This window comes from Ceratotherium simum, chromosome 1 (genome assembly GCF_057802395.1).
Source record: "Ceratotherium simum simum isolate JZ-2026a chromosome 1, ASM5780239v1, whole genome shotgun sequence".
Classification (NCBI taxonomy): domain Eukaryota; kingdom Metazoa; phylum Chordata; class Mammalia; order Perissodactyla; family Rhinocerotidae; genus Ceratotherium; species Ceratotherium simum.
This window is the reverse complement of record NC_141900.1, coordinates 34,527,056-34,553,481: the sequence shown is the minus strand read 5'-3', so window position 1 is coordinate 34,553,481 and position 26,426 is coordinate 34,527,056. Positions and strand designations below refer to the sequence as shown.

General features: G+C 37.4%; 1 protein-coding gene across 1 annotated transcript in view; it reads right to left on the bottom strand.

The window, feature by feature from the left end:
* ZNF804B (zinc finger protein 804B) overlaps positions 1–26,426 on the bottom strand; it is a 509,244-nt gene that overhangs the window by 10,270 nt on the left and 472,548 nt on the right. The window contains exon 3 of the mRNA XM_004431321.3: positions 542–672. Coding sequence (XP_004431378.1) covers positions 542–672 — 131 coding nt within the window. The remainder of the gene's footprint in view (positions 1–541; positions 673–26,426) is intronic.

Here is a 26,426-nt window from a genome sequence, read left to right as displayed (position 1 = left end):
TTTTCAGCTACAAGAATGTATTAGTGTAATGCTTGTTATAATTATCAATTTAAATGGCACTGTGTGGTAAATTTAACTGCATTAATTACAGCTTGTTTGTCATCCAGACAATGATAGTGCCATTTATCCTAGATTCAGGTGTGCACAGAGGAACGTACAGAAGATTTATTTCTTCCCCCGAAAGATGCACTGTTATTTACGGTTTTTAAAATTATTATTACAAAATTTAAAATAATTACTAAAGAGCTATGTAGGTCCATTTAAATCACCTGGCTAGAATAAATGCTAGTATATTAGAATCATTTTTGGACCATTTCATTAAAGAGCACATCAAATTAACAATATTGGGAAGGAAAAAAATCAGAGGCCAAAGTAATTACTTTATAAACCTTTAACTATTAGGAACATTTGCCCTCAGACATATCTGCTGATTAATTACAATTTGTTTACATCGTTACAGCGAACCAAGTAAATTTGTTATTGAAATTTCCCCAGAGGCTGAAGAGACTTTTGAACCATCCAAGACATCTCTGATTCTTACTATTCAGACTGTTGCCTTAACTCAGCCAGCTGATGAAGTCGTTTAAGTGCTTTTTCTTGTTTCTTCTCATCTTTCCATGACTTGGAAGCTACATTTCGAGCAAATTCCCGTTGCTTTAATTCTTTCAGTCTCTGTGGACAAAGAAGAAAAACAGAAAGGATGCTACAAATAAGTAATATATTCTTTTCTATCCTCAAGGCCCCTCACTAAACTTTGTCCTGGGCACAGAGGTGACTTTCTAGATAGGGAGAGTAAAAACACCTTCTCCACTTTCTGCTCCAAGATAAATGTAGTTGTCAATTGGGTTAATTATCAAAGCTTGTCACAATCACTACAGAAATGTGTAAGGGAGCGCGACCCCAGTCCTTGCAAGGACCACCCAGGCTACATAACTGCAGTCATCTGTGTGCCTGTGAAAACAGAAATGGGAAAAGTGTGCAATATAGGAGTGGGTGTGAAGGGAGAGGAGGTTATGGGATGCACTTTCCTCTACTCACTGCCCCAGCCCTCTCACTTGTAAAACATACTTACTCTTATTCATGAAAATTGATGCTATTAAATACACTGGGTGAAATGAGCTTGTTTCAGTAAAGAGCATCTCTCATTGTGGAAGATTTAGTTCAAATCTCTAAGTGTGATTCTTAACTCATTTTTTTTTTCTGGTGGAGATATTTATCCAATGCAGATTGGATATGTAGCCAGGAGGACACAAATGAGTCAGAGATTTAAACTCAGGATAGAGGCTTGGCCTTGCTTGATTTAAATTAACCTACCACTTCTTTTAATTAATCTTTTCTCTAAAACAATTGGCTTACATGCAAATTGGATGCTACTCATTACCTGTTTAGATTTCTACTTCAGAATCTGCCACTAAACACACTTAATAGTATTGAATAAATTGAGAAACAGCCACATTCAAATGAGCATCTTGAAGTTTGGGACTTAATCCCGAATTGAGAGTATATTTGAAGAACAGCCTCTCTTACTCCATAAAAAGTGATTTTAAACTGCCTGAAATCTGTGTCCATTTAATTTGTTTTCATTTCCCAAATCAAGTATAAAAGATGTTTCCCAGGAATGGCAAAAACCAGATAGCTATCAAGTGAGGTTATAACTCCCTGGTAGACTGTTTCTCTCCCATAGAGCAAGGGCCGAAACCTATAATGATCGTTAGCTTTGTTCTTGGAAAAGAACATGATCATGGGAGATGGTAGCCAGATAACTGCTACTAGGCTAAGTATCTGAAGGAGGCAGACCAGCCTTTCAAAGAGAGAATATTCTGAGCTCAAAGAACAAGATTTTCATGGAACGAGAAACAGTCACAGGGAGAACAGTGGAGTCAATATGAATTCCATTTTCGACAAATACTTCAGAACCTTTTAAAAAACAGAAATTTTCAGGAAATAAAATTATCTCCCACGTGTTATCAGAAAAACAAAAAGATCAACAGTTCTCTAGAGCAGATAAACAGCAGATGGTCTAAGCCTTAAAGGATACCCTTGGTCAGAAGACAGAAGAGAGACTTGTAAAATCCCCATTTGTATTGACCCTCCTACTCACATTCCCCCTCATGCATAATAATCAGTTCTTGGAGTGAAGGCTTATCTTATGAGCAAACACCTTTTGGAAATTGTCCTACTCAATTTAAGAACCCACATAAAATGCAGTTCAACTGTGTCAAAGAGAAAAGATGGTTACTTTGGTAAAAAGGAGAGGGATTTATTTTACCCTCAATTATTACTGAATGTAAAATACTCTATATTTATTAATATTTTATATTACTAGTATGTAAAACCTGAATAGCCTAGGAGAAGAAATTCATTCATTTACTCACAACATCTGATACTTGACTGTCATAATTGGAATCTTGTTTGAAACTTCCAGGTATACCTGTTTCTTTCCCTAGCCTCCCAGATCTATAGGACTGTACTTCTATCTTTGAGTTATGTAAATGATTGAGAATTCCGTCTCATTCATCCAACAACAAATACTATTACCTCCTACTATGTAATAGCAATATAGCAATTTACAAATCAATTATTTTCCCTTCAAGGGAGACAGACAAGTGAACAAATACTTTTTAGGATAGTGCTGAGTTTCTCAATAGGGGTGGACACAAGATGCTTTGGAAGCATATAGGAAAAGCTAAGACAGATTGGAGGTAGAGGTGGAGATTTGTTGTGTTAGGGAAGTCAGAAAAGTTAAAATGCTTTTAAGGAACATAGAAAACTGGAAGAAGAGATTTTGTTTAAAGACTTCTAACCACAGATTTGGCTTAGCCAATGCTGAGTGCTCAAGACTGTACAGAGAAAAAACGCAGAGATCTACAGAGGGCTCTGCTCAAGTTTTCGGCATACTGATTAGCAGTGCATGTGTGTGAAGAAGTATTCCAGGCCAAGCAAAGAGCTACCTGAAGGAATTAAAGGCAACAGTGGCTATCATTTACATAGGGTCAGGAATAGTACCTGTTCCTGACTCAATAAAACTAGAAAAACTCATGGGATGTTGAGCACAGGGAGGTCTTATTTCAGTAGAGAATAATTAGCCATAGATTGAGCACTACTTTGGATTTACCTAACAAATCATAAAAATAAGAAATAAAAGCATAAACCTAATTCCAAGTAATAACTGCATTTCAGAACCAAATTCAAGAATATTTCTAGAAATACAAAAATATTCAGCAAAAACAAAGAAAAATTAATGACATCTAACATCCAATCAAAGATTATCAGGCATGCAAAGAACCAGGGAAACACAGCCCCAAATGAGAAAAATAATCAACCAAGCAAGACCAATACCGAACTAACACAGATGCTAGAATTGGCAAAAAAGTGCATTAAGATAGTTATAACTGTATCCCGTATGTTAAAAAACTAGAGACAAGGTCATGATCTATTGGTTGTGGAATTGGAGTCTCTGAAGAAGGGGGAGGGAATATTTGCAAATATAATGGGTAAAAATTTTCGAAATTTCCTGAAAATTATAAACCCACAGGTACCCTCAAAACCTCAAGTACAAGAAACATGAAGAAAACTACACCAAATCGCGTCATAATCAAGTTTTTCAAAATCAGGAAAAAAAAAATTGACATTTTAAAAGCATCCAGAGAGAAATGACATATTTCTATACAGAAGAACAATAGTAGGAAAGCAGAAGAATTCTCATTGGAAACAATATAAGTGAGAATACATTGGAACAACATTTTTAAATTTCTAAAGGAAAATTAAAAATTTGTCAAAATAAAATTTTATGCCCAGTGAAAATATCTTTTAAAAAAGAAGGTGAAATAAAGATGTTTTCAGACATGAAAAGCTAGAAGAATTCAATAGCAGCACACCCACATGATAAGAAATGCTAAGGGCAAAAGGAAAATAATACCAGAAAGAAATATCTGTCTACACAAAAGAATGAACACCAGGAATGGTAACTACAGGATAAATAAGACATATGTCTTATTATTTAAATGTATTTAGACTGTTTAAACAAAAACAATAGCTATGTTTTTTGAGGTCTATAGCAATTTTATAAATAAAATATTTGACAACAACAGCATAATGCCCAGGAGGGGAAAAACGACACATAATGTTGGAAGTTCTTCTATACATGAGATGGTATAATAAGAATTGAAGGTAGATTGTGTTAAGTTAAAGAAGTGTATTATGTACCCTACAGCAATCACTAAAATAACAAAACAAAGTATTTTAGCCAATAGGACAACCAAGAAGATAAAAGGAAATCATTAAATTTACTCAATCCAAAAGAAGGCAGAAAAAAGTAAAAAGGCAGGTAAAATAGATGGGATAATTATCAAAGAAATAGCAAGATAACTAAAATCTAAACATATCATTAATCAAATTAAATGTAAATGTTCTAAACACCGGAATTAAAAGGTAGAGAGTGTCAGTTTGGATAAAAAAGCAAGATTCAACTATATGTTGACTACAAAAACGAACTTCAAAATAAAAACGCAATGGGTTAAAAGAAAACATGTAAAAAGATATACCATGTCAACACCTGTCAAAAGAAACCTGAAGGGGCTCTATCACAATAAGACATAGTAGATTTTAGAGCAAAGATATATTACTAGGAATAGGAAGGTTATTTCACAATGATAAGAGAGTATCTTAATCAAGAAAACAAAAAAAGTCTAAATGTTTAGGCATCTAATAACAGAACTTCAAAATACACAAAGTAAAAATGGATAAAACTGCAGGGAGAAAAAGTTAAATCCACAATTATAATAGGAGTTTTCAGTGACCCTCCACTAAACAAGAACAAAATGCTGATCACAAATGCCATTCTTCTGGAAAAGGTTACACCAAGGTGATCAAAAAGAGAGGACTGTTTGACACTGGACAGATAAGGAGAACTTCCAAGAATCCAGAGGTCAAATTTTGCCAACCTCATATTTTAGCTTGGGTTTTCCCAAGTTTCTACATTTCTTTTCTAGTTTTTATTAAAAAATCCATTTATTTAAGCAATGTCACGTACTATAATTGTCAGTAATCTTACTAAGTTTAAACAAAAAAATAAACCACTTTAAAAAAAATGAAAGTTCTTTGAGGATATATAGCAGATCAGCTTTTATTGAGAAGAGCTCAAGACAAAGATATTTCAGAAGAAACTGTAAGAAAGAACTATAGAAAGCTCAATAACCAGTTGCTTACCAGTAGGGACTCAGGGTGAACAGGTTAGAGCAGGTGAGAGGTTGAACCCCACTGGGAGGGGGAGAAAAGAAAACAGAGAGTAGCATCTACCGATAGGGGGCATAAAACAAAGCGTCTGGTTTCCAGAGGTGTTTGGATGGTAGACAACACAGCGTAGGGTTTAAGAGAAGGACTCAGAAATCAGTCAGACCTGAGTTTGTATCTTGCTTCTGTCATTCACTAGCTTTGAGACTCTAAGTTACTCAGTCCTCCCTAACTTCAGTTTACACATTTGTAACTTGGCAAACTATCAGTATTACCTTGCAGAGTTCTTGGGATTACTATTTAAGTTGGGAAAGGTAAAACACTGAGCATAGCGCCTGATGTATAGCAAACGCTCAATGAGCATGAACTAGCAGCACTTTTAGAGGTAGGGAATGGTCAGCTTTTGTGGAACTCTGGGAAGCAGGATGAATGAGGAGCCCTTGATTTAACTGGCAACGGGGAACTATTCAGAGCACCTGACTCACATTCTTATTGAAAATAGAGTGTTGGAGTGCTTTTCATCTGAACAGTTTTACGAGACCAGTAAATGGAGCCTTTTCTAAAGGAGAAGACAGAATAAGGAAATACACTGGGTGTATTCCTCACCCTTGTCTTGAATAATTTATAGTGTTTAATTGAAACGTTTGTAATTTCTGTAAGTCCAAAATCATATGTCAATACCAGAGAAAATTATAAATTTTGGATTAAAGTGTGATTTGTTCTCAGACTTCTCTTTGATAAATCTTATTTGAAATTTGCCCTTGGGCATTAATATTATCTAAAATGGACCTCAATCAGGAAAGACGGTAAAAGAGTGGAAATTTAGTATTTCCTAGGAGGAAATAGGGATATCTAGGTCACATCCTTGTATTTTTTAAAGAAATTTAAAAGAGAAATGGCAGAGGAGGTGGGCTTCATGGTCCTGAAGAGAGGCTACCTGCCATGGTCTTTGCCCAGATCAAAGGCAATGCAATCAAGGACTGATGCAGGGGTCAAGTTAAAGAAAGAAAAGCCATCCCCACATAGATTCTCCAGCTTTCACAACGCATTTTATTGTCTCTCAGCAATATGTGAACTATAGCTTATGGAGATATATTTGCTAAAATACATTTATGAAATATTTGGAATTTAATTTTCTTCTCAGGTTCATTTTAAAAACACAAACTAAGCAATCTTTATTTCCCTACCTGCCAACAAGAATGCTTGGCACGTGCATTGCAAGTGGACTTCAGCTGTGAATAAATAAATGAAGAGGCAAATTGATCAGGTCAGTGAGTCTGTGTGTCTGGAATAGCAATACTCCCAGTATTATTGCTTACCAGTCGGAACATGTATGCGAACATCGGCCCACGCCAGTCTCCACTCACCATTCAACTTCACTGAAGCAGAATGCACATGTGAAATGAATTTACCCAAGTGTATCTACTTTTTCCTCTCTTAAATAGAATAACTCCTTCCATCGCTGCACTTTCATCCACAGATTCCAGGGTACTTTGCAAGCATTAATGTTTTTCTTCACAGCAGAGCAAAACCCCAGTGCAACAGGTCAAAATTATTAACCTTGTTTTAGAGATGAAGAAACAAACATATAGAAGGTTAAATGACTTGATCCACACCAAAAGAGAGACCAAGAAAAGAAATGTGACTTGAAAACAGAATGTTTAACCTTCATAAGTGTAAGGAGAATTCAGAAGAGTTTATGTAAAATTCTAGACATTTATAATAGTTTCATTTTGTGAAAGTAAAAGTCTATCCAGTTCTGAAATATCATTCATTTTTTGGAAATGTTTTTATCAAAATGATTTGGAAGACATTTATAAGTCGTTAACAATAATCTACAACAGGAGAGGGTATAATTCAAACAACAATATGATCAAGATATAATAATTAAATCATATAAAAAGTCTTTATTATTTCTCAGAAGAATTCTCCATGTTGAAATGGGAGTTTTCTTATTTTCTGCTCTTTTACATGTCACTATCTTTTATATGATCTAATAGCTATACAAACACAGATAGTGAAATGAACTTTTTCCTTTTTGTAAGGAAGCTACAGTTGGGCTTAGAAGCTACAGTTTGGGCTACTAACCAGGATGAGTTCCCTACCATGTTCTGGAATTAGTGCATCTGAGAATATTCCCTCTGTTAGGATTCCCTGCTCCAAGGACCAATCATGCCACAAGCAAGCTAAGAATGGGTAAGAGGAAATGAACCTAGGGCTGTTACTCTGCCTCCATCTTCTTCTTCATAAGTGCTAAGTTAACTACTTTACAACAGGATCTGGAGGATTCTTCCTACGTGTCTGGAATATGAATTACTCAACTCTAAATCTAATTGTTAACTGTCATCCTCTGTGCTTTGACAATCAGGATCTAGAGATTCCTGTTGAGCTCATTTCTGGACTCTTTAACTGCCTGAACCCAATGTTCAGGAGAGATATAGCCAGGTCTGAAGACACCATTGTTTAAGTGCTAGTTTGGGGATGTTTCTAGATTCTACGGCACCCTGAAAATGTGGTTTATGTAAAAGAAATTTCTTTATAACCCAAAGTAGTGGGGGACACCTCTGTGGCTTAGGGAGGGGCATACATTCAGGTGCTCCAGGTATGTGCCCCAGGCAAGCCAACATGCCATCCCCTTCCGAGGCTCAGGATCCCCAGAGAAGTCCCCAAAGGGCAAATTGACAGCTTTAGTGTTCCCATTTCTTCTGAGAAGTTACCCAGATCCTTCCGTCCTCCAGCTATTATGGTCAAGATCCAAGTCAGCTGTGATACAAGGCGTGAATATTTATTTGGTTTAATTTCAAGGTTTATTTATTTTCATGGCATAACCGTGACATAACCAAAGCTCAAGTTTGTAGTGCTTTTGTAAGTCACATTTTGCCGGGCAAGAATATAACCAATACTATATCAACATCAAAATCTCTAGTGACTCTTGTGAAATGATTAACAGCACTACAAAGGAAGTGCTTTGTTGATGAGTAAATGGAAATTGCTTTTCAGACTGGTTTAGTAGTACAAGTCAAAGGGCTTTTAATCTTCACCCTTCGCCATCCACGTTCACAGTGTGGTGAGAACACACTCACCACATTAGGACAATATTAATTCCCATGAAGTATCTGCAAAGAGTATGTTCAGGTTTGGAGAAATACAGCATTTCTGGAATGAGCAAATGGAAATTCATTAATTAAAGATTATGACTTGAGTAAATATTTGATTCAACTAATACTTAGGAGGTGGAGTCAAGATGGCGGCGTAGGCAGACTCTGAACTCACCTCCTCCCGTGGACACAGCCAATTTACAACTACTTGTGGAAAAATTACCCCTGAGACAGAACTGAAAACTGGATAAGAGGAACTCCTGCAACAACGGACAATCCTAACTGGGGTAGAAGAGGGAGAGACTCCCTTCTGGAGAGGAAAAACGCCGCCTTGACAAGCCGCCAGCGTCACGGCCACTGGGAGCAGCTCACAGGTACGCAGCCTCCCTGGAGGCGCGGGGTCCTGAGCCGGGGAGCGCCCCCGCTGTGGGCATTTTGTGGACCCAGCACAATCGACACCAGTGGCATAATATCTGACTTTGCCTGCTACTAAAGCATTGGGTAGCACCCCCAGAAAACCCGGTTCACAAAGAAACTAAAACGGGCTCTTAAAGGGCCCGTGCACAAACTCACCCGTTCCAGAAAGCATCCTAAAACCACCAGAAAGAAAGGTACACAGTGCTTCGGTGACAAGAGACTCACCTAATAGGCCCTGAGTGCATCACGGTGAGGGGTGAGACCTCTCCAGGGACTTGGACATTGGCGGCGGCCATTGTTGTGGCCTGGTGTGAGCGTACTGACACAGACGCCATTGGAGTTCTCCCTGAGACCTGCTAGCCCAGGGTCTGCTCTACCCTCTAGAGCACCGATTTAATCCAGCTCAGCCAGGGCAGGCAGCCCACCCTAGAGACAGGCCCCACCCAACAACAAGCCCTCAGGCAACTTGTGGGCCTGCATAGATTGGTGACTGGATTCTCTGCAGCCTGGCAACTGAGCTGACTTGAGCGGGGCAGGGTGTGCACAAGGAGCGGGTGGAGAGTGTGGGGTGGTGGTGGAGTGTGTGGGGCTCCCGCCATGGAGAGACTGGGTCCGCTTGGGGAGGTCGGGGCGCTCACACGGGGCAGGACTGTGTTGACTGTGTGTGTGGACCTGTGGGCAACAGGGCTTGTCAGCTGTAGAAGACTTGTGCTTCTCAAAGACCCACATAGGAGGTTTGCCCCACCTTCCAAAGCCTGAAACAATTGGGTGCTCCTGTGCCTGAGGGCAGCCCCACCCAGCTGCAATCCCCAGAGAGCTGACAAGAGACCTAATAGGCTAGAGGTTTACAGCAATTGTAAGGCCCTGAGCCTAAAAACCTGCCACACTGGGGGCCTACTCACTTAAAAGAAATACTGCAACACAAATGTGGTATTAGAACTTACAGCCAACTGTGCTGGGGCTCCCCACACCTGATAAAGAGACTGAAGGGCCCACAACAACTACAAGCAGCTGAGCATTACAACAGCTGGCCAGGAGCATAACTCAGCCTCCCTGGGCGCCTATAGGGAGAGCTAATAGGCCACAATAGAAGGACACACATAGCCCACATAGGGGCCACCCCTGGAAAATTGAGAACTGAGGGAAGCACACTGGAAGCCTCCTAAGGCATCACTTACATAAGGTCACCTATCCAAGAGCAGGAGACGTAGCTGACCTACCTAATACGTAGACACAAGCACAGGGAAAGAGGCAAAATGAGGAGGCAAAAGAATACATTCCAAGTAAGGGAACAAGACAAAACCCCAGAAAAGGAACTAAGTGAAACAGAAATGAGCAACCTACCCGACAGAGAGTTCAAACTAAGAGTGTTAAGGATGCTCACTGATCTGGGGAGAAGAATAGATGAACTCAGGGAGAATGTCAACAAAGAAATGGAAGATATAAAAAAGAACCAATCAGAAATGAAGAATACAATACTGGAAATGAAAAATTCATTAGAGGGACTCAAAAGCAGAGTAGAGGATACAGAAGAACGGATCAGTGAGCTGGAAGAAAGACTAGAAGAACTTACCCAAGGTGAACAGGTAAAAGAGAAAAGAATTAAAAAGAGTGAGGACAGTCTAAGGGACCTCTGGGACAACATCAAGCGCACTAACATCCGTGTTATAGGTGTCCCGGAAGGAGAAGAGCGACACAAGGGGGCAGAGAATCTATTTCAAGAAATAATAGATGAAAACTTCCCTAACCTAAGGAAGGAAACAGACATCCAGGTACAGGAGGCACAGAGAGCCCCAAACAAGATAAACCCAAAGAGGCCCACACCAAGACACATCATAATCAAAATGTCCAGAATTAAAGATAAAGAGAGAATCCTAAAAGCCGCAAGAGAATGTCAAGTTACATACAAAGGAAACCCCATAAGGCTATCAGCTGACTTCTCAGCAGAAACCTTACAGGCTAGAAGAGAATGGCACGATATATTTAAAGTGCTAAAAGGAAAAAACTTACAGCCAAGAATACTCTACCCAGCAAGGTTATCGTTCAAAATGGAAGGAGAGATCAAAATTTTCCCAGATAAGCAAAAATTAAAGGAGTTTGTCACCAAGAAACCAGTGTTACAAGAAATGTTAAAGGGACTGATTTAAGGGGAAAAGAGAAGACCACAAATAGGAAAAATGATCTGTTTCCACGATTAGAACGTAATGGATACAAATGCACAAAAAAGAGGTTAAATATGATATCAAAAACATAAAAGGAGGGAGGAGGGTAGTTAAAGAGTACAGCTTTCAGACAGAGGTCAAACTAAAGTGACCATCAATTCTGTATAGAAGAAGTAAGGAACAGAGAAGGACTACTAAAACACTGAGGGAAAAAAAAAAATAAAGTTAAAAAATGGCAGTAAGTACATACTTATCAATAGCTACTTTAAACGTCAATGGACTAAATGCTCCAATTAAAAGGCATAGGGTGGCTGACTGGATAAAAAAACAAGACCCATATATATGCTGCATACAAGAGACACACCTCAGACCTAAAGACACTCACAAACTGAAAGTGAAGGGATGGAAAAAGATACTCCACGCAAATGGCAATGAAAAGAAAGCTGGGGTAGCAGTACTCATATCAGACAAAATAGACTTTAAAACAAAAACTGTAAAAAGAGACAAAGAAGGGCATTACATAATGATCAAGGGAACAATCCAACAAGAGGATATAACACTTGAAAATATCTACGCACTCCAATGTAGGTGCACCTAAATATATAAAGCAATTATTAACAGACATAAAAACAGAAATAGACAGTAACACAATAATAGTAGGGGACTTTAACACTCCACTTACACCAATGGATAGATCATCCAAACAGAAGATCAATAAGGAAACATTGGCCTTAAACGACACACTAGAACAGATGGACCTAGTAGATATATACAGAGCATTCCATCCAAAAACCGAAGAATACACGTTCTTTTCAAATGCACATGGAACATTCTCCAGGATTGATCACATATTAGGCCACAAAACAAGTCTCCATAAATTTAAGAAGTTTGAAATAATACCAAGCATCTTTTCTGACCACAACGGTATGAAACTAGAAATCAACTATAGGAAGAAAATCAGAAAAGCCACAAATACATGGAGATTAAACAAAATGCTACTGAACAACGACTGGGTTAACGAAGAAATCAAAGAAGAAATCAAAAAATACCTGGAGACAAATGAAAATGAAAATACGACATGCCAGAATTTATAGGATACAGCAAAAGCGGTTTTAAGAGGGAAGTTTATAGCAATACAGGCCTATCTCAACAAACAAGAAAAATCTCAAATGAACAATCTAACAATGCACCTAAAGGAACTGGAAAAAGAAGAACAAACAAAGCCCAAAATCAGTAGAAGAAGGGAAATAATAAAAATCAGAGCAGAAATAAATGAAATGGAGACCAAAAAAATAGAAAAAATTAATAAAACCAAGAGCTGGTTCTTTGAAAAGATCAACAAAATAGACAAACCTTTAGCTAGACTCACCAAGAAAAAAGAGAGAAGGCACAAATAAGTAAAATCAGAAATGAAAGAGGAGAGGTTACAACAGACACCTCAGAAATACAAAAGATTATAAGAGAATACTATGAAAAACTATATGCCAACCAATTCGACAATCTGGAAGAAATGGATAAATTCTTAGAATCATACAACCTTCCAAAACTGGATCAAGAAGAAGTAGAGAATTTGAATAGACCAATCACCAGTAAGGAGATCGAAACAGTAATCACAAACCTCCCCAAAAATAAAAGTCCAGGACCAGACGGCTTCCCTGGTGAATTCTACCAAACATTCAAAGAAGACTTAATACCTATCCTTCTCAAACTCTTCCAAAACATTGAGGAGGGGGGGAAGCTCCCTAACTCATTCTACGAAGCTGACATTACCCTGATACCAAAACCAGACAAGGACAACACAAAAAAAGAAAATTACAGGCCAATATCACTGATGAACATCGATGCGAAAATCCTCAACAAAATACTAGCAAATCGCATACAACAATACGTTAAAAAGATTATACACCATGATCAAGTGGGATTTATTCCAGGTATGCAGGGATGGTTTAACATTCGCAAATCAATCAACGTAATACACCACATTAATAAAATGAAGAACAAAAATCACATGATCATCTCAATAGATGCAGAGAAAGCATTTGAAAAGATCCAGCATCCATTTATGATAAAAACTCTGAATAAAATGGGTATAGAAGGAAAGTACCTCAACATAATAAAGACCATATATGAGAAACCCACAGCTAATATTATCCTCAATGGTGAAAAACTGAAAGCTATCCCTCTAAGAACAGGAACCAGACAAGGATGCCCACTGTCACCACTCCTATTTAACATAGTATTGGAAGTCCTAGCCAGAGCAATCAGGCAAGAGAAAGAAATAAAAGGGATCCAAATTGGAAAGGAAGAAGTGAAACTGTCACTATTTGCAGATGACATGATTTTATATATAGAAAACCCTAAAGAATCCACCAGAAAACTTTTAGAAGTAATAAAAGAATATGGTAAAGTTGCAGGATACAAAATCAACATAGAAAAATCAGTTGCATTTCTGTACACTAACAACGAAGTAGCAGAAACAGAAATTAAGAATACCATCCCATTTACAATTGCAACAAAAAGAATTAAATACCTAGGAATAAACTTAACCAAAGAGGTGAAAGATCTGTACACCGAAAACTATAAAACATTTCTGAAAGAAATTGAAGACGACACAAAGAAATGGAAAGATATTCCATGCTCTTGGATTGGAAGAATTAACATAGTTAAGATGTCCATACTTCCTAAAGCCATCTATAGATTCAATGCAATCCCTATCAAAGTTCCAACAACATTTTTCACAGAAATAGAACAAAGAATTCTAAAATTTATATGGAACAACAAAAGACCCCGAATAGCTAAAGGAATCCTGAGAAAAAAGAACACATCTGGAGGTATCACACTCCCTGACTTCAAAATATACTACAAAGCTATAGTAACCAAAACAGCATGGTACTGGCACAAAAACAGACACACAGATCAGTGGAATAGAATCGAAAGCCCAGAAATAAACCCACACATCTATGGACAGCTAATCTTTGACAAAGGAGCCAAGAACATACAATGGGGAAAAGAAAGTCTCTTCAACAAATGGTGTTGGGAAAACTGGACAGCCATATGCAAAAAAATGAAAGTAGATCCTTACCTTACACCATACACAAAAATTAACTCCAAATGGATTAAAGACTTGAATGTAAGACCTGAAACTGTGAAACTTCTAGAAGAAAACATAGGCAGTACGCTCTTCGACATCGGTCTTAGCAACATCTTTTCAAACACCACATCTGACCGGGCAAGAGAAACAATAGAAAAAATAAACAAATGGGACTACATCAAACTAAAAAGCTTCTGCACAGCAAAGGAAACCATCAACAAAACGAAAAGACAACCTAACAATTGGGAGAAGATATTTGCAAACCATACATCTGATAAGGGCTTAATCTCCAAAATATATAAAGAACTCATGCATCTCAACAACAAAACTACCAACCCAATTAAAAAATGGGCAAAAGACCTGAACAGACATTTCTCCAAAGAAGATATACAGATGGCCAACAGACACATGAAAAGATGTTCAAAATCACTAATTATCAGGGAAATGCAAATCAAAACTACAATGAGATATCACCTCACGCCTGTCAGAATGGCTATAATTAACAAGACAGGAAACAACATGTGTTGGAGAGGATGTGGAGAGAAGGGAACTCTCATACACTGCTGGTGGGAGTGCAAACTGGTGCAGCCACTATGGAAAACAGTATGGAGATTCCTCAAAAAATCAACGATAGAACTACCATATGATCCAGCTATTCCACTGTTGGGTATTTATCCAAAGAAGTTGAAAACACCAATTTGCAAAGGTACATGCACCCCTGTGTTCATTGCAGCCTTATTCACGATAGCCAAGACTTGGAAGCAACCTAAGTGCCCATCAAGGGACGAATGGATAAAGAAGCTGTGGTATATATACAGAATGGAATACTACTCAGCCATAAGAAACGATGAAATCCAGCCATTTGTGACAACATGGATGGACATTGAGGGTATAATGCAAAGTGAAATAAGTCAGAGGGAGAAGGTCAAATACCGTATGATTTCCTTCATTAAGTAGTAGATAGTGACAACAATGGACGGATACATAGGGACAGAGATTGGATTGGTGGTTGCCAGAGGGGAGGGGGTAGGGAGGAGGGTGAAAGGGATAATTCGGTGCATGTGTGTGGTGATGGGTTGTAATTAGTATTTTGGTGGTGAACATGATGTGGTCCATGCAGAAATAGAAGTACAATGATGTACACCTGAAATTTTTACAATGTTATAAACCAATGTTACTGCAATAAACAAAAAATTAAAAAAAAAAAAAAAAACTAATACTTAGTTAATAAGGCCTCAGAAAAAATAATTTTGCATTCCATCACAGTGTAGACCATGGAGAATAAGTTCCATGTGAGAAACACAAGAAAGATTCTAGACCAGGAAAATCCAGGCACTTTTCGTCATGCAACAGGGTTTCAAAATTATCACTATTTCTTTGGAGAGAAAGTGGAGAGTGTCAGAATGTTTCATACATTCTTTATTATCTAGTATGTAAATTACTTACAGTTTATCTTTAAAATAATTTTATTTATTTATTTTTCCCCCAAAGCCCCAGTAGATAGTTGTATGTCATAGCTGCACATCCTTCTAGTTGCTGTATGTGGGACGTGGCCTCAGCATGGCTGGACAAGCGGTGCGTCGGTGCGCACCCGGGATCCAAACCCGGGCTGCCAGCAGCGGAGCGCGCGCACTTAACCACTAAGCCATGGGGCCAGCCCCAGTTTATCTTTAAAAAGTCTTATTCAAGCCAAAAAAAAAAGAATGCTCAAGGGAATTTTACAAATCTCTGTCTTTTAGAAATACTTCCAAGTATCAAATGGTAGAGTTAGAATGGGTATCAAAAGAGAACAGTTAAGGGCAGTTTTCTGTGTCATGTTCATTTCTGTCTTCAGCGCTACTAGTGACATGTGGACAAGACCTAGACCTTAAGGAAATCTTTTATTTGTTTATTTTTAAATCAAGGGAATTAATCACATTCCTTGTGGGAAAGTTTTAGGAAATATATGTTTTTTCACTAGGCCCTAAGAGTCTAAAAAGCAAATCTTAAGAGAATCCCACGGCGAACCTCGGCCCTCCCAGACTGTGTGGCTCCTATCATGATGCAGTCTTTACTTGGCAGGGGTTATTACCTACTCTGCAGCATTCTTTCCCAGCTGTGTGACTCCTTCACGGCCACCTTCTCCCCATTGAGTTCATAAAGAAAACTTGACCTAATGCCCTCTGACCCAGCTATCCAGCTGTTTCTTTAACAGCGATTTCTTGTATTTTAGCCTCTTGTACAACCTAACATTATATTGATTTTTAAAAGCTCTTTCAATTTCTACTTCATCCTCCCACTCTTTCATACCCTAGTTTAGGGTCAGTAATGCCTGCTGAGAATATTGCAGGCAGAAGTATTTAGTCTGAACATACCTGCCAACTAAGACTGTCTTAGTGCAGGGAAAGAGTTTTTGAGATTTCATCAATTTCCCACCTAAATATTGTTCTGAAATAGAACTGTCTTTGAGAAGAAACCATTAAAATAGAGGCAGGAACAGAAATGAGAAATTAGTGAAATTAGAGTCTGGTGTAAAATTGAATTTTGGATCATATTACTCTTAGACAATAAATAGGGATGATATTTTAAAGCTAAAGATATCAGTTAGTAATGAGTTGAGCTACTCATTCTGTGCATCAGAAACTTGGCTACAGCGGCTTAATCAAATAAGGTTTATTTTACTTTTTTTTTTTTTTTTTTGTGAGGAAGACCAGCCCTGAGCTAACATCCGACACCAATCCTCCTCTTTTTGCTGAGGAAGATTGGCCCTGGGCTAACATCCGTGCCCATCTTCGTCCACTTTATATGGGACGCCGCCACAGCATGGCCTGACAAGCGGTGCGTCAGTGCCCAGGATCCGAACCTGCCAATCCTGGGCTGCCAAAGCGGAGCATGTGCACTTAACCACTGCACCACTGGGCCGGCCCACGTTTGTTTTACTCTTAACCAGGAATCTATATTCAAGCATACTACAGGACTTATACCTTCTCAAGGAAGTCCACAGACCAATCTTCTTTCAGCTTTCAGTTTCCTCTAACTTAACCATGTGGCTTTATCCTGCTGGTTGAAATAGACCTGAGACAGATCTTGTAACCAAACTGCATTCCAGGTAGGAAGAAAGAAGAGCTGAGGGCAAACAAGCTGATGCTGTACTTTTTTTCTTATCTCAAATACAACAGCTTTTTGGAAGCTGCACCAAGTAGACTTCACTCGAATATTAGCACATTATTTGCTAGAGGGATGTCACATGCTACTGACATTTAAGTAAGAGTTGTGGGAAATCCAGGTTTTTAGGCAGGCATATTGCACCTCTCAAACAAATCTAGGTTGTGTCAGTAAGAAGAGAGGGTGGGATAGACATGGAGTAGGGAACCAGCAGTGTCGGCCCTACTAAAGTTGCTAAATGTTGCCAAAAGGGACGGCTGCAGTGAGTGTTCAACCAAGCGCACTGCCTCTTTCAGATATAAAATTCCTGTCTACAAGCTCTAAGTCAATGGGATGCAACACACGATATGAAGAAGTTTCCAGATCATTTTACTCTACATCCTTATAAAGGCCTTAATTAAAAATTTCTAATTTTCTTAAAAGATTTGGAATTGATTTTCCACTTAAGTGTATAGTGTCAGAGTGGGTCCAATCTGGCCCTCAGCCTGTTTTTATAAATGAAGTGTTATTGGAACACAGCCATGCCCATTTGTTCACATCTCATCTCTGGCTACTTTCATGCTAAAATGGCAGAGTAAAGTCCTCACAACAGAGATCATATGATTCACAAAGTCAAAAATATTTACTATAAGACCGTTTCCAGAAAGTTTGCCAACCCCAGTGACAGAAAGAGCCCTGTTCTTGTTAGTTCAGGGTGAAGGAGATGGTTAGTTTCATATTTACACACCACATGGGGTATGCTTCCAGAAAAAAATAGCCAGGTCAAGGGAAAAAATAAAGACCCAGATAGTGGTGGGAGAAAGATATAATGGTATTGGAGGAAAATACCAGTTTTATTTAACTGATAGTAGTAAATTTGAAACTCCAGAATACAGAACTACCAGTGCTTACGGGATAACTTTTAGTATTCATAGTAAGATGATGACTTATCTTAGCTTTAACATTACCAACTTCCTGTGGCACATCTGACTGAATCAAGTCTGACTTTGTCAACAAATCAAGCCCTGAATATTCTCACTGAATCAAGGATCCTGCAGAGCTATTAAATACACAACTAATTTGCTGAACTCAACAGACTGAATCATCTCTTATGTCAAGTGTTTCACTGGCATTGTTTATAGAAAACATTAGGCAGATATGAGATTCATGGTTTCTTCTATCCTTTGACTATCTTTGCATGGAGGTACCATCACCGACTACGTGCTTGAGAAATTCAAAGCTGGGTTTGGAAGCAATTAACTGTTTTTCCAAGTTGTTTCTTTTCCTTTTGTATGTTAAGGAGATGTAACCACCAACCATCCTGAAACTGACCAAGCCTCACCACAAGAGCTACACCTTATGACCTTTGCCTTATTTTTAACACAAAGATCTCTCCAGGAGGAGCTTAGGCCTCATTAGGTGGAAGCATGTTCTCCAACTGAGCCTGTGCAAGCGAATACCTGCCTCTCCCTTTTGAATATTCATTCCTCAACCAAAATAAAACATCCTGCTTCCCTTTGTTCAGGGATGCCATGACTTTGGAAATGGTTCCTCATGGCCTCCTATGTGCTGCAAATACACTTTACTTTGTGAGACAACTGCCACTGGTGTAGAGTCTTATTTAACTCACCAGGAGGCGAGCCCACTTGGTTCAGTAACAGTACTGCCGAGCAAAGAAATGAGGAAAGTATAGATACTAAGTCTGGATGTTCCAAGAATCAGGAGCATCATATTTGAATAACACTAAAAAGACTCATTGGTTTTTTGTTTTTTTTTTAACAAGTGAAACTGATAAGTAGTCTTTTAAAATACTTAAAATATTTTTATTCTGTTTTTGTTTTTCAAAAGTATAACTCCATTTATTAAGTGCATTGTGGGAAACTCATGTCACATGCTTCATTGTAATTGCAAGAACAGGGATACCAAGGTTTTAGCTTAGTATATACTTGAGAAAAAATGGATTGTAGGCAAGGCTGTGTGAGCATCTTCTCCTTTAATTTGACTCTTGATTTCTATATCTCCTTAAATAAAATGGATTCTTATTTATTTTTAGAGCAGAATTTATTTTCAAATTTTCATTTCCTAGACTGTAAAAACAAATTTTTCTATAAGTTCACTTTAGTTATTTTCTCAATAATTAGTACCTCTTTAACAAGCAGATAATTTAATTGTAAGTGTATTATTTTTAAAATTGAAGTTATTTGAACAAAACTTTATCAACACCCATACTATTACTACTCAAAAATAGCATTTCATATGTTCTTTCTTTTAGTGATTGAAAAAGCTTCATGGAAAAGTATTCCAAATGAATATATTAGCATTAAGATAAAAATTATACTTTAAATTGAAGTGGCAAGATATCTCATAAATTTTAAACTTCCAAAACATTGAAAGAGTTGCATTGTTTCAAAATTAGCCATTCTCAGATTTTTCAGTAAAGTGTGACATTTAAGCAGAATATAAACATATGTGTGCCTTTATGCACATTTATTTATAACATTTGTATAAAATTTGGCCAGGGTTTAAATGGCTTAAAAATTTGATGAATGCTATTCACTACTTAAAAAATACTATTACAACAAAGAATATTTTTAGTTATATCTATATTTTTTCTAACACTGTCTGCGTTATTCATTGTGTGTTTTATATCTCCAAATATGTTTATTATATGAAACTTTTAGGTTGAAATGCAGAAGCACTAAGAAAGGCTGCTTAGATTAATTTTGACTTTTTTTTTTTTGTGTGAGGAAGATCAGCCCTGAGCTAACATACATGCCAATCCTCCTCTTTTTTTTGCTGAGGAAGACTGGCCCTGGGCTAACATCCGTGCCCATCTTCCTCTACTTTATATGGGACGCCGCCACAGCATGGCCTGACAAGCGGTGCATCAGTGCGCGCCCAGGATCAAAACCCAGGTCACCAGCAGTGGAGCGTGTGCACTTAACCGCTACACCATGGGCCCCGCCCCTGATTTTGACTTTTCAAAATAAAATAATCTCATTCACAAAGAAATATAATGCAAACATCAATGAGACCCCATCGTTTCACTGTTCAAACTAACAAAGTCATAATGTTTTATAATACCCAGTAGTATTGGGTATATGAGGAAATAGCACATTCATTCACTCTTGGTGTGAGTATAAACTGACGCGGTCCCTTCAGAGGGTAATTTGACAAAAGCAATTACATTTCTATTTCTACCATCCCCGTGACTCAGTAATTCCACTTCTAGAAATGCATCCCTCAGATACCATTACACATCCGAACAAAGGCTGTTCCTTGTAATATTGATGGAAATAAGTTTAGGAAAAAAAAAAATGTAATTCCTGAATCCTTGTTCTTAACCACTACTCAAATTGCCTGAGATAGCTTCTTTTTAGGAAGGATACACAAGTTACGACCATGTCTATAAGCTGTATTATTTTGTATCCCTTTGTATGTGTGTTTTTCCTTACTCTCAGCCCTGAAATTAGCTGAATTAAAATAAAAAAAGAGAATGTCTGGGGCCAGCCCTGTGGCATAGTGGTTAAGTTCACGTGATCTGCTTCAGGGGCCCAGGGTTTGCAGGTTCAGATCCCAGGTGCAGACATACGTACCACTTATTAAGCCACGATGTGGCAGGTGTCCCACATATAAAGTAGAGGAAGATGGGCACGGATGTTAGCCCAGGGCCAATCTTCCTCAGCAAGAAGAGGAGGATTAGCAACAGATGTTAGCTCAGGGCTAATCTTCCTCACACACACAAAAAAGAGAGAAAGTCTATTATATTACTTTTGCTGTTTTTGTTGCCTTAAGAAATATTTGAATATGGAGAAGAATTCATCAAACTCAGTACCTAGAGAATCAGTGGCCTCAAAATTTTACCTGCTCAAGGCCAGAGTCATACAATATCACAGCTTTTAACACTCCTAGATAATAAAATAAAATATAGCATCAGTTGAGATGAGGATGTTTTAAGCAACTAAAAATTAAAATTCACAATTGTGAGTCAAAGTAAAGTGGAAATAAGGATTGCAGGGGTTGCTGGAATAAGAGCAGAGCTAGATACAGACACAGTCAAGGGTGGGATTCTCGGCCTTGGTGAAAATATCACAGGGTTCTTTCTATTTCCTTTTTTATGAAGTATTTGTCCTGCTTTCACATTCAAATCTCTGAAAAATATCAAGAAGATATAACTATAATGGAATAAGATATTTAATGTGATTATTAACTGAATTTTATAATTCAAGTAAAAACATATACTTGGACATCTGAACGGGTTATTGATTGGAGACAAATTATGCCTGGAGATGAAATCTGTTTGGGTAGCTCAGCTATCAACAGCTATTTAATAGTGCTATTTATTTACCCCTTATTTCATTTAGCCTATTTTTAATTAAATTTCCTAAGTCTTATTAATTATAGTAATTCAAAATTTGGACAAAAATTATTAAATCTATTAGAAGTAGTAACTTCAGAAGGCCATACATTTCAATTTTCCCAAACAAAGCCATCTAACCATTTAGTTGCTTTACAAAGTATCAAAATAAACATGGAGATCACAAAAAAGCACACATCATTATTCAGGTATAAATAAATAGATATGAAATAGTTATAAATCAATGAATAAATTTCATATGAACCTTCAAATTACTACAAGTCGGCTGAAAAACATGTCTGAAAATTAATATCAGAAATAAGAAAAATATGAATATATAAAATAATCTGCTAAAGATTGAAGCCTTGTCAGCAAAGACTTGATTTCTCTTGGGGATATATAATATTTATGTTTAGCATGTTTATTATCATGATGAAAAATTGAAAATAATCCAGAAGTTCAACTATAGAAAATTGGTTAAATAAATTATGATACAGACATTTGATAAAACACGTCACCTAAAAAATCTATGCTGAGGAAGAATACTTAATCACCTTGGAAATGTACATTGTGACAGACACACTGTTTGCTCAAAATTCCACCCTGCCCCCTTCCTTCTTTGCTAACACAACCTATTTTTTTGTTGTTTCTTGAGGTATCATGTAGCAATTCCTTGACCTCAGATGTACATCTGACCCTCATCTTGCCTTGGTCATAAATAAACTCCTACAATTTAGCCAAAAGAAAATCATAACAAACTCAGTTTCTGCATTCAAATCAAATTGCCTAGCGGCCACTGTGTTCTTCATTGCAATGTTTTAAAATATTTAATAATAATATAATAATAAGAGCAAACACACAAAGCAAGGATGACATCAAAGCACTATGTACAAGACTCAGTTAAAAGTGCAAGAGCTTTATGCATGTTAATTCCTTTAATCTTCACAACAAATCTATGATATAGATGCTGTTATTATCATTCCCATTTCACAGATGAAGTGAAGACAGCCAGGGTCAGAACCTGGCAGCCAGGCCAGTTTAGAGTGTGACTCTAACCAGCCACAATATGTGTATCTAATGCAAATTTGTCTTGCATACCAATGGAGGAAAAGTCTTTCTAGGTGAAAATATTTTGTGCCCTTTTGAATTTCTAATTCTGCACTTCTTTTCAGAACTTTTTCCTTTCTCCTTTACATACAGGAAAATGAGATGAAGGTAAGATGAAGACCAGGTCTTTTGCCAAATGCCACTGCATAAGTCAATAGCCAATGGGGATTTGGACTGAGACTGGAGGTCCAGGCTTTAGAAAGAAATCTATTAGCTGCCAAGTTTCTGGGGCTGACACTCCAACTCCTGCTGACAGCTGAGTGTTTGAAGTTGGCAAGTTTTGCTGAAATACAATCATTGTAACCTATTAAGAAACAAGTTTGAAGGCAAACACTCTAAAGAGACTGAACTTCAGTTCCTTTTAAAATTTTTTCACTAGGATTCTCTTATGTACACACACTCACACTCAAAAACACACTTTGTGTTCATTTTTACCATAAATATGCTTCTAATATAAAAGGAAAAATTGCCCTGGACAAGCTAAACATGCAAGGAAGATTTTATTCAAGACTATTGCAATAAAAGAGAGGGACTATCGCAATAGAGGAGAGAAACTGAACACAACTTCGCTGAAACAAAGGGCAGGAGGATTTTCAAAGGCTGGGTATGCTAATAGAAAAGTACTGGAGGATGTGGCGGGGAGGCACATCAACGTGATTAGGCCATCTGTGTTTGCTAATTGTCCTTTATTGAGGTTAGGCTCCTATCCTTCTACAGAGGCTGGAAGGTAGGGGCTCTATGTCTTTTGATGATTACCTTTTGAAGGTATGACTCCCAGGTCTTGAGATAGAGATTTCCGAATGTAGAGATTTACATCTCAAACAGGCAAAGAAAATTACAATTGCAAGTTTTCTAAAGTAAGGGCTCTAAGAAAAGGGAGGTCAGGGGCCTAGGGTCAGGAAGAAACCTGTCTAAATTTTAATCAAGCTGAGGAGAACATTAAGGCCATCTTTGTCAGTAGAGAGTTGGGAAAATGCATGTGCACCAGTAGAAAGAATTAAAAATATTTATTCACCTTATTTATTAGCAAAGATCCCTGTTAACATTTTGGCATTTGCCCTTTCAATGTTTATGCATCACTTATTTATAAATATAAATTTTGTCACACATGCAATTTTATAGTCTTTTCCACCCAGTTCTTATCAGAGCCATGAAAAAAGTGAAATCAGATGAAAATCTGTCTATCATGACTGCAACAAAACAACAACAATAGCCCACATGAATTTTGAGATTTTTACATGTCAGGCATTATGCTAAGCCCTTTACGTAAATAATCTGATTTAATTTTCCCCGAAATCCTGTAAGTACTATCGGCACCCACACCCCACTTTTTTAGATGAGGAAATTGAGGCTAAGAGATGCTGAGTACCTTGCTCAGAATTATACAATTAACAATCAGTTTTATAGAATTTATTTGAAATCTAAGCTGCCTGACACCTGAGCCCTGGCTGGTAACATCTACACTCTATTTTCTCAGATTCTTTATGTACTTTACAGCCCATCCTTACTCTCCCTTAGAATCATGACATTGCCATCCTCACAGGACCAAGGCTTTTAAATTATATTTCAAAAGTTATATTTTCTATTTCACATAAACTGTAGTTTTGAAAACATGTATCTATGAAAGCTTTGAAATGTTCATTTGGCATTTCACATCTGAAATTTAGAATGTCTCTATGCCAACAACATTAAAACATCTGCTTTCTCCTCAGTTAACAAGTAAAACCCCTGGGATACAATACAACTTCAGAACAATTATTATTTACTAAAGTAGATTCCAATCCAGCAAGTATGTTTGCTTTTTCCAAATGCATGTGACTTACTACAAGAAAAGCCAATTACACTCCTTATTATACTTCAGTCCAATTTAGTAATTCCCCACTCAGGTTTGCCACAATCCAAGGTCTTAGAGAAAATCTCAGGGACTTTTATAAAATGCTACCAAAGTTCTCAAAGAAAATTAATTTAAATTTACTTTTAAGTAAGTCTGATCCAGTACTCTGAGCAGTATGGTGTTAAATTCAAGATTATCAAGAATTGGAAAAACAGTTGAGAGTTATCCAGTTGTTAATGTTGTTCTGTGAGAGGCACTGAGCTAGGTGCTGTGGATGAGAGAAGATGAAAAAGATGCTCACCCAGCTAAGAGCATGTGAAGGGAAAGGGGATACCGACATGGTCTCCAACAAGGATGGTTTACTTGTGAGTAACAGAAATCTACTAAAACTAGGGATAGTTTCATGGAGGGGCACAGGGTATCTCACTAGGAGACCTGGCAAGAAGTGTAGCTAGGCTGCAAAATGGAATGACACCAGGAATAAAAAGCTATGAACTGAGATGATTTTATCTGTCAATAGAGGATTGCATGGTCTCCTATTTGTTCTTCTCTGGGTGCACAAATGTCATTCTTCTCTCTCTCTCCAACATGCCTTTCTCTATTTTGGAATGTATTAGACTGGAACATAGCTACTTCAGGCTCTGGCTTATTATATTCAAAAATGACAGATTCTCTGACTCTGATTTCTAAGTCATGGAGGGAAAGAATGTGTCTGGCAAAACTAGGAGCAAGGGTACATCCAAGTCCCAATTACCCATGACAGGGTCAGAGCTGTGGCTTAACTCTCATTTAGCAGGAGTTGCAGTTACAAGCAATGTGAAAAAAGGACATACACAAATTTTCTAAGAATTTGGTATAGGGCAGAAGAGAAAATGTTCAGCATGGGAAATTATTGTATGCTTGGTACATATACATTCTTAATGCATAGCAGAATGTGATAAGAAGTATGCAAGAGATGTAGACAAATTATTATGAGTGAAAATGTAAGAGATCATTTTTGTCATATATATGCATATGTATATGTACATGTATATGTATGATACATGTCTATATATCACAAAATATGTATACAAACAACTGTAATATATAACATCACATTCAAGTTGGTAGTTCAACCTGTCATAAGTTTTTCATATATAGTTATATCATTTAAAATGAGCCTCAGTAAAGATATTGATACCTATCATTAATTTAGTGCTTAATTTATGCCAAACACTGTTATAAAATGTGTTAATTCATTATCTCGTTTAACTTTTAGAGATACACTATAAGGTAGATACTATTATTTTCTCCATCTTAGAGAAGATACAATTGGCTCTTAGAGAGAGTAAGAACTTGCCAGAGATCACACATCTAAAGAGTAACAGAGGCAGGATTCTAAACCATGCTTCTTTAACTAATTCTCTTAATCACCATGCATTACTGTCATTCCAAGCCCTGATGATGGTAGAATTTTTTTAGAGAGATGGGATTCTACTGTCTTGTGAAAGACTACAAGAGCAAAGGCAAAAGGATGGTAAAATTCTGGAGTATTCAAGAAACACTGAGGAGCTATTTTTAGCTGAAACATGGGATGTATAAGAAGGGAGAAACCAAGTCTGAAAGATAAATCTGGTCCTGAGCATGGTGGGCCATGACAACCATGTTGAGCAGGAGAGAAAATTAATTGAAATGGTTCTTGAGGAAACTATGATGGTAGTGAATATGATTTACAGGGTGGGTTGGGAGGGGAAAATAAAGAATCATAAGAATCTGGCAAGGAGACTATTACACTGTCCTGTCAAGTTCATCTACTACAGTCCACTTTATTTAGTTGATATAAATAATAAACATCTTGAAGCCATCCATGAATGAACATGGGTAGCCAAGAGAGCAGCTAAACTCTATTAAGGTGAGAAGCTGTCAAAATAAGTGAGTGGTAAGCTTAAGGTGTGTATTACTGTTTCTTGTCTATCACTTGTTTTCATTCCAGAAAAAAAAAATTGTTGAAAAATACCAGTCATTG